This window comes from Silurus aristotelis (assembly GCF_946808225.1).
Source record: "Silurus aristotelis genome assembly, chromosome: 12".
Classification (NCBI taxonomy): Eukaryota; Metazoa; Chordata; class Actinopteri; order Siluriformes; family Siluridae; genus Silurus; species Silurus aristotelis.
Genome location: NC_139585.1, coordinates 15,044,841 through 15,062,557, shown reverse-complemented (window position 1 = coordinate 15,062,557; position 17,717 = coordinate 15,044,841). Strand labels below are relative to the sequence as shown.

Genomic DNA, 17,717 nt, shown 5'->3' with positions numbered 1-17,717 from the left:
TTTATGCTCTGAATGTTTGTGGGTTTTTTTATTTTTTTTTTTATGTCTTATTGGATAATGAACTGTTAGGAAGTGTTAGATCTCAGCATCATCTTTTTTTTTTTTTTTTTTTTTTTTTTTATGAGATGGGCAGGGAAGAACAGCCTGAGGTGTGGTGTTGTACAGATAATTAAAAGGCAAAATTTGTATTTGGTGCTTTGATCTGTCTGTCAAGTTTCTGATTAGAAAAGCTAAACCCTTTAATCAGCAGTAATAGGATTATTACGCTGCTAAACTGTTTGAAAGATAGTAGAAGAGCATCAAGTTTTTCTCCCCAGTCCAGTGCACTATAGCTCACTAACTGTATAGTGTGTGAAGTTACTGGAAGCCTGAAAAATAATGTGCAGCATGTAATTAGGAAGCACTGAGATGATTTAAGAGCAACCCTCCCCCTGTTGCTGCCTGGTCTGTACGCTGTTGTTCTTTTTCTCTTTATTGCTCTTTCTTTTTCTCTTTGTCTTTATAGAGAAAAGCTAGTGAATTATCAGCTCTGAGATAGCACCAGTTTAATTTCACTGGTTGGCATTCTTAAGGCGTGTGTGTGTGTAAATACAGAACAAGTGAGTGTATTCTGTATTCATGTAGTATTCCATATGACTTCTTTTCATCAGCTGCATTGCCAGATAAATAATAGTGGCAGTGGGATCGAGAGTATTCTGATTTCGTCCAGTTAGTGGAAAAGAAACGTGATGTTGATGTGTTTACTTGTGAAGTAGATGCAGTTGCATTCATGGACCATTGACCATGCATACACACAATGCTTACTTTGATAATTTATTAAAATTAAATTTTGTTGCTAAAGGAAATAGGAATATGTAGGCACATATTATCTATATGCAACTATATAGCTATTATAGCAGATGCTCTATATGGGTTTTAATAGCACTTTGTCCCGTTGGTACAAATTTTCTATGAATGCGGCACTGATATGCAACTCACTTTCTATATTAAAGGTATTAAGTTAATGAATATGGTTCAGTTGATGGGTGACAGAATGGCCAGGATGAAACTCCGGTCATTTAATATGAAACCTGAACCTAAAACTTGAAGAAACCTGAAAAGCTCAAATTGGAGTGAGTGGGAATCCTTATTCTACCTGATACTATACTGAATGTCAACCAAATAATGATCTCCTTTCTCTGGTTGGTTTTAAATACTGTTATGCTGCTTTTATCATATGATGCTGCAAGAATGCTAGGAAGTAGTTAATACACTTCAGGTTTTACTAGGATTGTCAATATTGAAAGAGAATGTCCAGTGCATGTGAGCTTCATCATTAAAAAGTTGATATATTTTAGTAATTCAAAACAAGAACGTGAAACTTGTATATCATATAGATTTATCACACACAGACTAATATATTTCAAGTGTTTATTTATTTAAATTGTGATTATTTTGGCTCACATTTAACAAAAACCCACAAAGTCACAATCTCAAAAAATTTTAATTGTGGAAAGTATGTTAATTTACTGTATATGTACTCACTACTTGGTTTGGGCTTCTTTTGCTTTAATTACTGCCTCGATTCAACATGGCATGGAGGTGATCAGTCTGTGGCACTTCTGAGGTGGTATGGAAGCCCAGGTTTCTTTGACAGTGGCTTTCAGCTCATTTACTTTTTTTGGTCTTTTATTTCTCATTTTTCTCTTGACAATACCCCATCGATTATGGGGTTGAGCTCTGGTGAGTTTGAGTCAAGCACACAACACCATGGTCATTTAACCAACTTTTGGTGTTTTTGGCAGTGTGGGCAGGTACCAAATCCTGCTGGAAAATGAAATCAGCATCTCCATAAAGCTAGTCAGCAGAGGGAAGCATGAAGTGATCTAAAACTTCCTGGTAGAAAGCCGAACTGACCTTGGACTTGATAAAACACAGTGGACCAACAAAAGCAGATGACACGACTCTCCAAACCACCACTTACCCTCCATGTGCAGGGTGTCCATGTTTGTCTTTTGGACAACTGTCAAGTCTTCCCCATAATTGTGTAGCCTGAACCAGAGTGATTAACCACCACTTAAAGTTTAAGGAAACGTTTGCAGGTGTTTGTATTGATTAAGCTGATTAGAGTGTTACACCACAAGTCTTTAATATTTACCTTTTTCACAATATTTTCATTTTCTGAGATATTTAATTATGGGATTTCATTAGCTGTGCCATAATCATCAAAATTAAAAGAAATAAACACTTGAAATATATCAGTCTGTGTGTGATGAAAAAAATAAATAAATAAATAAATATATATATATATATATATATATATATATATATATATATATATATATATATATATATAAATACAAGTTTCACTTTTTGTATTGAATTGCTAAAATAAATCAACTTTTTAATAATATTCTAATTTAATGAGATGCACCGTGTGTGTGTGTGTGTGTGTGTGTGTGTGTGTGTGTGTGTGTGTGTGTGTGTGTGGTGTGAAAGTGTTTGCCCCCTTCCTGATTTCTTATTTTTTTGCATGTTTGTCACACTTCATTATACTAATTTAAATATTAGTAAGCGATAACACGAGTGAACACAATATGCAGTTTTTAAATAAAGGTTTTTATTATTGATTGAAAACAAAATCCAAAACTACATGGCCCTGTGTGAAAGTGTTTGCCCCCCCCACCCTTTAAAACTGTGGTTTATCACACGTTTCCAAAGATCCAAAAGATCAAGTAAGAAAATGAGATCTATCAGTCTGGTAAAGGTTATAAAGCAATTTCTAAAGCTTTGGGATTCCAGCGAACCACAGTGAGAGCCATTATTCACAAATGGCAAAAACATGGAACAGTGGAGAACCTTTCCAGGAGTGGCCTGCCATCCAAAAATACCCCAAGAGCACAGCGACAACTCATCCAAGAGGTCACAAAAGACCCCATAACAACATCCAAAGAACTGCAGGCCTCACTTGCCTCAGTTAAGGTCAGTGTTCATGACTCCGCCATAAGAAAGAGACTTCGGAAAAATGGTCTGCATGGCAGAGTTCCAAGACGAAAACCGCTGCTGAGCAAAAAGCACATAAAAGCTTGTCTCAGTTTTGCCAGAAAAGATTTTGATGTTCCCCAAGACTTTTGGGAAAATACTCTGTGGACTGAAGACACAAAGTTGAACTTTTTGGAACTTTTTAAAAGTAACACCGCATTTCAGAAAAAGAACATGATACCAACTGTAAAATATGGTGGTGGTAGTTTGATGGTCTGGGGCTGATTTGCTGCTTCAGGACCTGGAAGAGTTGCTGTGATTAATGGAACCAAAAAATCCCGAAGGAGAATGTCCAGCCATCTGTTAGTGACCTCAAGCTGAAGTAAACTTGGGTTCTACAGCAGGACAATGATATAAAACACACCAGCAAATCCACCTCTGAATGGCTAAAGAAAAAAAATGAAGACTTTGGAGTGGCCTAGTCAAAGTCCTGACCTGAATCCTATTTCGATACTCTGGCCTTAAAAAGGCGGTTCATGCTCGAATACCCTCCAATGTGGCTGAATTACAACAATTCTGCATAGATGAGTGGACCAAAATTCCTCCACAGCGCTGTAACAGACTCATTGCAAGTTATCGTAAAAACGCTTGTTGCTGTTAATAACTGGTTGGGCCAACCTTAGGTTTAGGGGCAAACACTTTTTCACACAGGACCATGTAGTTTTGGATTTAGTTTTCCCTCAATAATAAAAACCTTCATTTAAAAACTGTATGTTGTGTTCAGTTGTGTTTTCTTTGACTAATATTTAAATTAATTTAATGATCTGAAACATCAGATAGATACACATAGTGTTTGATACACATAGTGTAACAAATCAGGAATGTGTGTGTGTGTGTGTGTGTGTGTATATGTATGTATGTGTATATATATATATATATATATATATATATATATATATATATATATATATATATATATATATATATATATATATATATATATATATATATAATATATATATATATAATATATATATATATAATTTTGTTTTGTTATTTTATATATATATATATATATATATATATATATATATATATATATATATATATAATATATATATATATATATATATATATATATATATATATATAATATATATATATATATATATATATATATATATATATATATATAATTTTGTTTTGTTATTTTTTTTTTTCTTTTCACATTTTGTGGGGTGCTACTTAACTGCATTCTTTTTGTAGTAATGGTTATGTTTGTTTTACACATACTTATGTATTTGAGTGATTTATCACTGTTAGAACAAATCTTTAGCATGCCATTGCCTCTAATTCGTCCTCATTTAGGACCCGGCTGAGCAGCAGCTCTATTTCATCACTGGCAATGTGCCTATTACCTTGGCAGCTAGGGATTGAGGAAAAGGGAAAGGGCAGAAGTGTTCATGTCCTCCTCCCTCCTGCTTTAAACAAAAAAATTACTGTGCACTCTCCTGCTGCTATGGTCATTCATACCCATTAAACCTTTGTCTTATCACCCATAAGAGAGCTTCACATCTCCATCTCCACCAATTGGCAGTAATCAGGCTCTTAAAGAAGCGGGTGAGTGGTGCTGTGTGTTAAGAGGGGAGGAGAGTCCGAGAGCGCATGATAAATGGTCTAACTTGAGTGACTGGCTAATGAAGATTTGTCAGAACAGGAACGTGGTAGGGTCAGAATTTAGGCAATGAATAAAACAGTGGCCAGCTGAGTGAAGAAAGCCTAGAGAAATGAGGCCTGATTGCCCAGCACTCTTTCCCACACACACATACATACAGTGAGGAAAATAAGTATTTGAACACCCTGCTATTTTTCAAGTTCTCCCACTTAGAAATCATTGAGGGGTCTGAAATTGTCATCGTAGGTGCATGTCCACTGTGAGAGACATAATCTAAAAAAAAAAATCCAGAAATCACAATGTATGATTTTTTTTACAATTTATTTGTATGATACAGCTGCAAATAAGTATTTGAACACCTGAGAAAGTCAATGTTAATATTTGGTACAGTAGCCTTTGTTTGCAATTACAGAGGTCAAACGTTTCCTGTAGTTTTTCACCAGGTTTGCACACACTGCAGGAGGGATTTTGGCCCACTCCTCCACACAAATCTTCTCTAGATCAGTCAGGTTTCTGGCCTGTCGCTGAAAAACACGGCGTTTGAGCTCCCTCCAAAGATTCTCTATTGGGTTTAGGTCTGGAGACTGGCTAGGCCACGCCAGAACCTTGATATGCTTCTTACAGAGCCACTCCTTGGTTATCCTGGCTGTGTGCTTCGGGTCATTGTCATGTTGGAAGACCCAGCTTTGACCCATTTTCAATGCTTTAACTGAGGGAAGGAGGTTGTTCCCCAAAATCTCGCAATACATGGCCCCGGTCATCCTCTCCTTAATACAGTGCAGTCGCCATGTCCCATGTGCAGAAAAACACCCCCAAAGCATGATGCTACCACCCCCATGCTTCACAGTAGGGATGGTGTTCTTGGAATGGTACTCATCATTCTTCTTCCTCCAAACACGTTTAGTGGAATTATGACCCAAAAGTTCTATTTTGGTCTCATCTGACCACATGACTTTCTCCCATGACTCCTCTGGATCATCCAAATGGTCATTGGCAAACTTAAGACATGCCTGGACATGTGCTGGTTTAAGCAGGGGAACCTTCCGTGCCATGCATGATTTCAAACCATGACGTCTTAGTGTATTACCAACAGTAACCTTGGAAACGGTGGTCCCAGCTCTTTTCAGGTCATTGACCAGCTCCTCCCGTGTAGTTCTGGGCTGATTTCTCACTTTCCTTAGGATTATTGAGACCCCCTGAGGTGAGATCTTGCATGGAGCCCCAGTCCGAGGGAGATTGACAGTCATGTTTAGCTTCTTCCATTTTCTAATGATTGCTCCAACAGTGGACTTTTTTTCACCAAGCTGCTTGGCAATATTCCCCGTAGCCCTTTCCAGCCTTGTGGAGGTGTACAATTTTGTCTCTAGTGTCTTTGGACAGCTCTTTGGTCTTGGCCATGTTAGTAGTTGGATTCTTACTGATTGTATGGGGTGTACAGGTGTCTTTATGCAGCCAACGACCTCAAACAGGTGCATCTAATTTAGGATAATAAATGTAGTGGAGGTGGACATTTTAAAGGCAGACTAACAGGTGTTTGAGGGTCAGAATTCTAGTTGATAGACAGGTGTTCAAATACTTATTTGCAGCTGTATCATACAAATAAATAGTTTAAAAATCATACATTGTGATTTCTGGATTTTTTTTTTTTTAGATTATGTCTCTCACAGTGGACATGCACCTACGATGACAATTTCAGACCCCTCCATGATTTCTAAGTGGGAGAACTTGCAAAATAGCAAAATACTTATTTTCCTCACTGTATATACACAGGCCTTCTCTTCTCTTTCTTCTCTCTTTTCCTTTTCATTCTGTTGCTGTCCTTTCCCTGATCCTCAGGGCAAATTCCTTGTACAAGTTTTAATGTTTCATGTTTGGGTTACTACTTATTTATACCTTATATTTGGAATGTTCACTGAGGTCACAAATAATTGGGACCAAATTGTAGCTTTTTAAACTGTGCCCAACTTTGATTAAAGTGATAATGTGTCACCAGATTGGGAATAACTCATCCAAGTTATTCCCAATAACGAATGACGAAGTGGTGTGTGTGTGTGTGTGTGTGTGTGTGTGTGTGTGTGTGTGTGTGTGTGTGTGTGTGTGTGTGTGTGTGTGTATGCCAGAGGGTGTGTGGGAAAAGCTGCCTACTGTCAGGCTTATCTTTACTTTTCCCCTGGGCACTCTTCCTCTCATTTGGCTGTCCGAGGATTGTGTCCATCTAGAGGTTTATGTAGTAACCATCAAAAAGTGTCTGCAGCTCTATAATAAAGAGCAGAGGCTGGGAGTGAGCGTCTGCCAGGGCTTGTAGCCTTTCAGCTTTGGGAACTGACACAGGGCTTCAGACAACTCAGAGAGGACTTGCACTCAAACAACTACTGTAAAATTGATTATGTGTCCAATTATTCGTGTCCACCGGGGGGGATGGAGAGATGGACAGATGGGTGGATGGATGAATAGATGGAGCAATGAGGCAACAGAGTAGTAGTGGCTCATTCTTCCTTGTAGTGTTTTCCTCACTAGCAGGAAAAGAGGAATGAAAACGAGGGACATCCGGACCTCCCAGGATGTCCAGAGTTAACTGAAACTCTGTGGACAGACCTGGTCCCTCCACAGAAAGATGTGCAGACTCCTAACCAACAAGCCAGATGGACAAAGCAGATGATATTAGAGAGAGCGAGAGCAAGCAACATGACAGCCATTCTAGATATTAGGCATGAAAGTGACTAAGACAAAGTAATACAAACATGAATTACTTTTCCTCTCATCTATATTCATTAAATGAGAGCAGATTCGGTCATTTCAGCATCTGACTCGATATCTATTTGTACAAAAATATAGATCTTGGTGTATAGTGTGCACATTTTCTGCTCTGTATGTGCTGAGCAATAAGCAGATTAAGAGTTTAAATTAAAATCAGCCCTTCGGTAATGATGTTGCTATTGTAGATTTCAGTAATAGGCTTGTTAAATGGACCTTAGGGAGGAGGATCTTTAGCAGTACCAAGGCTGCAGGAAAGCTTAGCATCAGGGTCACGTAAATTGCTAATAGGGCCTAAGACGGGAGAGGAATATTTTATAGCATTATGAGCAAAAAAAATCATACTGGTGGGTACTGCTTTTTCTTCTTCTTTCATTTCTCTTCTGCTCAGGCATGCTCTACAAAGAGAGAATGTCACAGATTAATGATTTAGTTAGCGTTTCTTTAGATACATCTAAACTAAAAAAAAAAGTTTGAAGATTATTTACTTTATGCCACTGATGTTAAGTTTGTTAAGTTTGGCTGGCATATTGCATTTAATGTCCACTGGGCAGTGTGTCATTTAGCATAAGGGCACTAGTCCCTAATGACCACAGACATGGATGGAGAAAGAGGGTTGAAGAAGACTGGAAAAGATCAGGCTTGCTGTGCCAAGCTGCAGGAAGAGAATGGAAGTCATCTCTCATCCTCCTCCTCAGTGTCTGTGTTTGTTTTTCTCTAGTCAAACTCAGCATCTGCTGCGCCTCCTGGCCTCGACCCAACCTGCAGAGCTCTCATTATAGTGCGGGAGAAGCATATAGAGGGACATATAGACTCAGACAAACAGGGATAATCAGAGAAGCAGAGGAAGACAGTGGACTAGTTGCAGAAATGGGAACTGTATCCTCCTCTCATGGGAGGTGGTGTGTACACAGCTAATTGTCCAGTAGGGAAGCTGGCAGTTAAACAGGAGGGAGGGTTTAATGAGAACATCAATTTGTGCTTTTTTAACTAAAAGGAATATTTTATGCTTTTCTGAGCTGAGTGTGTAACAAGGGTCATTAACATATTTTGACTGTTTACATCACAGCAGGGCTACAGGGAGAAGGCATCAGTTTCACACCATAGATTTAATGTGATTACTCATCATTTGTACATTTTGTGTTCTGGCTGCCATTAGTTTTACTTAGATTTGTACTGATTTGGGTAAAACATTGTGCAATCATCATAATTTTAATAAGCTATGTAAATATTTGCAATTCAGTCAGCTAACATCAAAAATGTTTAAAATAATAATAATGATCAATAATCAATACCATTTCTACAGCTTTGAAGTGTGTACAATTGAAAGGTTATTAAATGTGATTGACCCCTTCAGAGTCACTGCTCACAATATCATAAGTCTAGTTAAAGTGGCAATCATACTAAAACAGTTCATATTTTTTATGCTTAAGGGGTGTGTGTGTGTGTGTGTGTGTGAGTGAGATTTGGTTCTGTTGCTGTGTATTTTTCTATTTGCGAGGCCAACATTATGGAAATATTTTCTTTGTACGTTCTCTCCTTCCTCCTTGGGTCTCATCCATCATTGCTAGCAGTGTCAGAATGAGTGTCCTTTTTCATGAGTGCGACTATCAGAACGATTCCAGAATTTTTTTGAGCCCTGGGGGTCACTCTCATTTGTTTTAAGGCACTTTCTCGGACAGAGACTAATAGTAGTGCTTAATTTTCTTTACAGAAGCTTTCCGCCCTCGACCACAGCCGTTTGTCTGCGCCTTGTTGACTGGCTGCTGTTATGATGGTTATTAATATTGCTCTTCACTCGTTTAATCTGCCTATCAGTCACAAATCTGTCTGGCTACTCTATCTAATCTGGATATCCTTCAACCTGTCTGCACACAGAATAGAAATTAATGAAGGTGAAGACATGTATGCATGGCTACAAGCTCTCAATTCAGCTCAGTCTTTGACCTCTCCATCTCTCCTATATATGTCTATATGAGTTGCTTCTAAGCAGATAGATGCAGCTCTATTCGTCGTGTGTCCTGAGCATGCACACTTGCTCTTTGAATGCTGCACCTGTGTAATGTAATCCAGCCATGAGTGGGTTGTTTACTTACAATTGTTTGGTGCATTTGAAAGGCTCACTTTGATCCTTGCAAAGATTCCTCACTTCTTTTTTTTCTCCCTCTTCCTCTCCAAACCGCTAATGTCTACTCAGTTTTTTTTTTTTTTTTTTTTTTTTATGAGAAGAATGGAAGTAGAGTTTTTGTTTGTTTTCCGTGACCCATGAGATGTGCATATGACAGTGACCATTGATGAGCTTGTCAGATGTCTTACTCTGCATGTTTAATAAATGTGAGTAAATGGGTTTATATGGATGACAGATGAGCAGCATTTAGAAGGAGAATGCTTCCTCAATGTTGCATGTCCTGGTTCGGCTCAGCCTCCTGATGCATGTTTGGCTTATGGTAGAACTTGATATGCCCAATGTTAGTGAAGAAAATTCGAAGCGTTGACTGTAAATGTATTTTGTGTTTCCCAAGCATCTTGGTTCTGTGCATTAATTAGGCTCCCTCCACTGACCTTGAAGCAAATCACAACTAGAACTTTTGCCTCACAGCTTTACTACATGAAGCAGATGTTAATAAGTAAAAATGCAACATCTGCCTCCATTTAATCTGAGTATCACAGGGAAAAAACTAACTTTACTTTGGATGGGTTTATTATGGAAGTGTTAGCAAACTGTTGCAAACTTATGGTGCAAGTCTGAATCTTAAATATTGCTTGCAGTAAGGCATTCAAGTAGGCATTGAATGTCTCTCTGAGAAATCTTATTTAAACTGAACTCATCCCAATTTTGCAAATATTACCATTGCAAGTTTTCAGGACCTTTGAGGAAATCATGTTTAGGTATATTTCCTCGGTGTAACCCAGGTTTGGTTTTACATCACATGTAGTAGTTCATGCTTTAGTGTAGGTCATTTTATGAAACAAGAACTTCTTGTGTGGAGCTTTGCATGCTAAATGCATACATTTGGCTGACTTGTGATTGTTAAAACTTGTGGTGGTATGGCTCAACTGGCCAAGCAGAGGTTTCTACAATATTTATATATACACAGACACACACACACACACAAACACACATGTGGTGTGGCAAGTATGTGAGTGGCCAGTTATTTAAAAAAAACTATATTATGTGCCCACAACAAAGCAAACCTCTTTTTTAATGTGTTTCTGTGCTCTTGCCATGCTATGAAATGTACACTTTGCAGCCTACACTGTGGTGGTACACCTACACTTCAGGATTTCTTTCCCCACATCATTGCCTGATCTCATTAATGCCCTTATTGCTGAATGAGCACAATTTTACACAGCCACCCTTCTAATTGTAAAGAAAAGTCTTCCCAAAAGAGTGGAGGTTATTATGACTGCAAGACAGGGTCTAAATCTGGAATGGCATGTTCACCCTGCACATATGCTTAACATAGTTAGGTGTCCACAAACCATTGGCGCTATAATGCATTTATATACATTGCATCATTTATTGTTATTATGGCATTTACAAAACAGGATCTGTATACTTATTGAAGTTAGTTTTTTTTATGGTGTGTATGCTGGTATGGTTATGTATGGTGATTATGAGGAACATTTTGGAGGCTTCTAATGCTCTTGGTGTTTTTGCCTTTTGCAGAGCAAATCGGCCAGGAGATTCTCTCCAATCTGCACACTGACCGTGAGAAGATCCAAAGATCCAGAGACAGGGTGAGTATGAAAAATATATAAGTATAAAGCACATGTAAAACACCACCGTAGAGGACACGATTGCTGTCTGTTATGGGTAATGGGGTAGTTTATGCTTTCCTTCCTCTCTCTCTCACTAAACAGTAAAAGTCTTGGCATTATAGGGATTGATTGTATGTACAGCATAGATAATGGGTCATTTGATAAGGTGCATCAAGCAAATAAGACTTCTTTGTAGTTAGCATGTCTCATGGAGTAATGAAATGCCTGATGTAAGACTGTCTAAATGGTCATAGTTTTGTAGCAAAGCAAGTTCACATATCTAACATAACAAGGGTGTGTTCTTGCAATTTCCAAAGCCTCCTGTCTTCAGTAGATTGATACAGACACAAAGTCTAGCACTTATCTAAAAATAGTGCTTCAGGTCATGCTTACAGACTGATATTTAAGCTAAGGGTTGTAAATTACTAACTGTCCCTATGAAGTCCTCATAGTACCAGCTTATGTAGTATGACCAGCATGGTAAATTCCAAGAACATCAGAAAAGTATTCTGCTGTCCATCATTTCAGCCAATATTACAGCCTCAAATTCTTCTTTAAACCTGTATTTTCTACATTTTCTCTCTCTCTGTCTTTATTTTCTGTATTTGTCATTTTTCCCTCTTTCAAAAGTTTTTGCTCTCTTGTTCTTTCCATATGGGAGTGTTGTGTCCAAACCCCCAGGTGGAGTGTGCTCAGTCAGGGGCCTTTCTGATGGCCCCTTATGAAGGATGCTTAAAGACCACAACATGGCAGTTGGGCTGCTAGCCTGTTTCAAAGGAAATAAAACATTTCCTTTCAAAGGTCTTCTGTCTGAAGAGAATAGCCTTCCATCCCTGGAGCCTCTATTGGCCTCTTACACTTTAAAGGCATTTTGTTGGGAAGAAAAAAAAAATCGGGGGATAAAAAGAAAACACAATGTGAAAACATTAGGAGTAAAGGGCCCCTCTTTGCATAAGAGTGCACATAAAAGCGGTTGTAGCAAATTTAGTGGATCCCTACAAACACAATACATATACACAGCCTTATAGGATATACTAGTCTTGCATGAATTTAGACTTTAGTGTCTTTTTTTAGGTTCAGATTATGATATTTAATCATTCAGAAAATTACTCATTCAGAAAATTATCTCAGGCTATTGTTTATGCCATATCCCAAACCTAACCAGACACACACACACACACACACACACACACACACTAACACAAACACATACAGACAGTGGTTACTAAAGAGCTAGAGCAGTAGAGTAAAGCCAAGAGGCATCCTGCTGTGTGTTAGGAGAGAGCAGGCGTTGTGCTGGTAGGGCCTCCTTCATCGTATATTTGAATTCTCTTCTACAGCAGCATCAGCATTCCTAAATACACACGCATATATATTCAAACTCACACACATTCCTCCAGAGAAATAGCAGTCGCACTTCTGATGCTCACCGAGAGTCATTGAAAGTACTGGGAAAATAGAACAGCAAGGGAGATCAGGAGCAAATGAAATGTTGGGATAAAAAAAAATAAAAAAAAAGAATTGGCTTTTGCATTGTAGAAAAATAACCAAAGCCAAAGAGATTTGGTACCAATTAAATGCATTATTATTATATGAACTTATGTCTAGATTGGTTAAAGCCGCCCAGAAGTATGTATTAACAATTATAATCCTTCTATACCCTTGTGGTAAAGTGGGCTTTAACAGCAGATTCTACTCTTCACAGCCAAAAACCGGGATCTGATGTGAAAACTGGATCAGATTAGAAAATCTAAAAATGTGTATAATTTTTGAACATAGTTTTAGTTTTTTCCTTCTTCTTTTTGTGCCTTTAACAATACTACTTTATTGGTACATTTATGAATTTTTTTTTATTTTTTGTTACAGTTGAGAGAGACAGACGCAAACTTGGGCAAGAGCTCCCGTATCCTGTCGGGCATGCTGAGAAGGTAAGATGAAGGTAGGGACCCTGTTTCCGCTGCCCCTATTTGAATGTGTGTAGGCTGGTTGCCTTGTTATATCAAGTGTATGAGAACATACACATTCACTTGTACCCATTATTGTGAGCCTGTGCTAATAAAAGGAAACAGTTTAGGGTTCGAGAACCTCACTGAAAGCTCACACTTTTTCCTTTATGAAAATAATCTTAAAATATTTACCTATTTGCTTGGCACACTGGCTCCCTAGTGTCTGCTTCACATTTCCATAGTGCAAAGATAGTGTCCCTGTCTGATACTTCTTGAGTAATCAAGACGATATGCAAATTTTCTATCACCTGTGTGTTCATAAACACAGTATATGCAACATCTCTCATATCTCTTTTACTAGCTCTCTTTTTTCAACCACAGTCTTACACACACACACACACACACACACACACACACACACACACACACACACACACACACACACAACACACACGCACAGAGGCAAGCACACTCTCGCAGAATTTACTCATCTGTCACATCTCCACTTTATAAAGTGCCTTTGCGCTTGTCCCTGAACCGTGACGGCAAGGTTTTGTTTCTTTTTTCTTTTTTGATTAAGAGTAATATGTAAATGACACCAGCTAAATTTGAAATCCTGGGGCCAGGAAGGAAGTGCCAATTGAAATAGATGCTTCAGTGGTTGTAGACAATCAGGGCCAGCACACAGAGCGAGAGAAAGAGAGAGAGAGAGAAGGAGAGAGAGGGAGGTTGTCGGGGACGTAGACTGTAACCAATATTTCTGCATATGTCTCCATTTTGTCAAGTCTCATTAGAGAGGCTGCGGCTGCCTGGTGTCACAAGAGCTGTCCAGAAATCATTCATCATCCCCTGCCTCCCTCTGCCGTCCCCTCCCTCGCCCCCTCTCTCCATCCCGCCCCGGCGCTAAGTAAATAACACCACTTATTTCAATATTATCATATTAATGTTAAAGTTCAGCTGTCACCTAATGGGAAGACTTAATCAGACATAACATTTAAGAAATGTAGTGGCGTAGCGTGGCTGCCGGCTCAAATCAGGATTTATGAGCTTTTTGCCACGCGCTGCCATGCTTGTTCCTGCTGCCTTTCTGCATGATGGCCCTGTGTGCCTTTTTCCCCTCTCCTAGCTTTCTAAAAGTAAGCAAATTAAACACTCATTCTTTAAACCTGCACCACTATTCAATGTCATTTATAGTCGGGAGGAATGAGAAAACATATGCGTACTCATACACTTATTTTTCTTTTTCACTACTGACTTCCAAAATGTCTGTACATTCGATTAATACAGGGTTGTTTGTCCCCATTGCTGTAATTTGAATGAAGAGCATAGCATCCAATTTCAAACCCGCTATAATTTATACCATGTATTGCTATGTGTAGGAGGAATTTAATGTATAAGCAGGGAGAGGAGTGAACTCCACTCCACTGTTCGTACAAACTCTGATGTTCTAAAGATTCCACACACTCACACACTCCACGATTTGTTTGTCATGAGGTAGTTTGAGAGGCACTGCTGTGCGACGAGGACAACATTTCCGTTCTGTGGAAAAAAAAATTGTAAATATTGTTACAAGATGGAGCCAGAGAGGGCCACGCACATCCTCATGTTTACCACTCTGAAGAAGCATGTGTACATGTCTCTATACACTTACGTTCCTCTTTTAATAGCATACTTGCCCATAAGAAAAAAAGCCATCAGTGAATCGTGGGCCTGCACGCATTTCCGTTCCACTACAAGGTTAAAGATAGTTAAGGGGATGTAACGTGCTGTCCTACTCCTTCTCAGAGGCTGCCAGACTTCTTGTAGATTCTCTGTTTAGAACACTTACACTGCATCAAACAGGAAGCATGTATCCCAAAAGGATCAGGGTTTAATAGGGACACAACCCAAATACTTTGCACTAATAGTGTGGCCTGTAATCAAAGGCATTAATGCCAGCAGGGGAAAGCAGAGCTTCTGTCTTGCTCTTCTTCTTTCTCCTCTTCTCTGTCATGGCTGTGTCAGGCTGTGTAACCCTCCCTCCTTCCACTCTGCCTGTAAATTATTCATTTGAGCATCGCAACTCCTGAGGGTTTTAATTATATTGTCATGGTCACAGTCATCTCATTAACTTTTAATGCTAATGCCTGCTTATAGAAATCATAATATCATTAAAGAGTAATCATATCAATTAAAACATTTGCCTTGATGGTTGATGGTTTAATGCCCAGTTGCTCAATTCAATCAGTGCTTCAAAGAAATCAGAGAGGACTGTGATGAGCAGAGGTATTCTGTGGAACCTGATTACATTTAATCTTCGACTACGTATCTTGCAGTGTCTTGGAATGAGTTACGGTGATCAGCTATAACATTAAAACCACATGTAGAGTAAATAACATTGATTATCCCGGTTACAATGGCACCTGTCGAAGGGTGAGATATTTTAACTGCCAAGTTGATGTTTTGGAAGCAGAAAAAATAAGCAAGCCCCTTGATAAGCGCCTAAACTGTGATGACTAGATGGCCGAGCATCTCTAAAAGAGCAAGTGTTGTGAGCTGTTTTTTGTAATAACTGGTTAGTATCTACCAAAATGACTGAAAAAGTAAAGCCAGCGAATTTGATGCTGGACAATATAGGAATGTGTCATATAGGGGAAGAATGATACCGGCATACACTTTGAGAAGAAGACACTGTGGCTGTCCTTGTAACATTGTTGCTATTCTGTAAGTTTGTCCTCACATGGTTTCATCCAGAGAATATCGTAAGATAGCAGATGTTGAGATGTTGAGAAGATGGCAGCAGTGTTGAATGTCAAAAAGAGACTCATCCCAGCCTTCACACACACAGATTCTGTTTCATGCACAAAATTTTCAAAAATGCACAAAATGAGAGCAAAGGCCTCTTGGAGAAAGTGAAGAGAGACAGAGAGACCGAGAGAGAGGCCAGAATGTTCTCAAAACCCAGCTCCTCCATTCTGAGCGGTCAGCAGGGGATCATGCCAAGCCAGAGCCTGATAGAGCATGCAGGTGGTCGAGTCTGTCGCCAGCCCAGATCAAAAAGTCAAACCCCTGGGTGGACCTTCCTTTGAAATGGGAATGGGCCAGAGATATCAGACAGAAAACATAAGCAAGCCCCGCACCGCAAAAGAGCTCCATATTCATGCTCTAGCTTACAGCATCCAGGCCAGTCTTCAGAGTAGCACATAGCTCAACTGGACACTGATTAAGAGATCAGCATCAGTATGTGTAGTAGGGTCTAACCAACGTCTTTATAGTTGGAAACTTAAATACCAAAATTACACTTTTACGGTTTATTACAAATGCTTTTACTTTATGTTGGAATGTGTTCCTTCCTTAAATGTGTTTTACTCCCAGTGGTGTTCAAGTGCACATGAGTTTTAGAGCGCCATTGGGAACTGCTCGCAGAGAGCATTGTATATGTAGCAATGGCTACAATGACTACAATTGCTCCCTTAGGATTTTATTTGCTTTGTACCAGTGCTAATGGGTGCTTTCTGTGGGAGTATACAAGATAGGCACGTTGTATTAGAATGTATTCAAATCCAACAGCAAAATGTTCATATGAGTTATAATGGTATTCATATTGTACACTGAATTATTTTAATCTTGTCAATATAACTATCACTGTTTGTTACACAAATTCACATTTACATTTTACTACAGATATTTTTCCACTGGTTTTAAAAGTAGTAGTTTATTTAGTAGTTTAAAAGTAGTTCTTTCACTTATTATTGTTTAAGGAATATTACTTTACCTTGAGTAAGACATTCTGTTTTGATTCACAGTTAGGTGGAAAGATTTTTCTTTATTTTCTTAGATATTAAATCTACTAATTGTTATTAGTATTGTGTTGAGCAAGTCATAAACATTTTGTTCGGGATTAATGCAGTCCTACTTGGGCCATCTCACATTTGAATATGAGGATCATAAGCATAGAGATTTATCAGCTGTCTCTCAAATCTAAATGATAAAATAAATTTCACAAGTTTCCTTTGCTTTCAGTTCCTGGATGATGCAGCTGTAAAATTCAATGTGGTATTTGTGCTAGGGTTCTGACTGTCACCTTGCTCTAGTCTGATTCCTCTCCCTCATCTTATGTCTTAGTGCGGTGAGAATAATTGTAGTTAAGGCTTGATGACAGAACCGGGAGGTGGGAGGAGAAAGGGCCTGTTTGAAAACTTGTGTGCGACTCTGTTCCTGTGTTTGCCAGTCCCATTAAACAGACATTTGCAAACAATGTCAAGAGAAGGAAGATCAAAGAGAGCACCCCAGAAAAAGCGTCTTCTGTGGGGGAGCTGTGATGTCCTGAAGATCTCCAAATTTAGACTTCCACACTGTTGGCTTGCAGTCTCTCTCCCAGCCTGGAATATTAACTATCAGCTATGTAGGTCATATAATTAATGGGATTCGGGAGCAGCAGTGGGCTGTGTAGGGATGCAAATGGAGGGAGTCATGGGGGCCCCCTTGAAGTCTTGTTGTGAAAGTCGAACAAAAAGATTTGATATTATTTCTAATTGGAGCTGAAAGATATAACAAATTATAGTTCAGCACATGCTTTTCCTTTACTCTTATTCTTTTTATTATTTTATTTATTTGGTTTCACTCCTCTTTCAGAGAAG

The 17,717-nt window shown here is 38.8% G+C and overlaps 1 protein-coding gene across 4 annotated transcripts in view; it reads left to right on the top strand.

Annotated features, from left to right (window-relative positions):
- vti1a (vesicle transport through interaction with t-SNAREs 1A) overlaps positions 1-17,717 on the top strand; it is a 105,757-nt gene that overhangs the window by 56,122 nt on the left and 31,918 nt on the right. For 2 of the 4 annotated variants that reach the window (XM_083555994.1, XM_083555995.1), the window contains 2 exons: positions 11,061-11,131; positions 13,019-13,080. In XM_083555994.1, the coding sequence (XP_083412120.1) occupies positions 11,061-11,131; positions 13,019-13,080 (133 nt within the window). Of the gene's footprint in view, positions 1-11,060; positions 11,132-13,018; positions 13,092-17,717 lie in introns of all 4 variants that reach the window. The other 2 variants (XM_083555996.1, XM_083555997.1) reach the window with 1 other exon arrangement.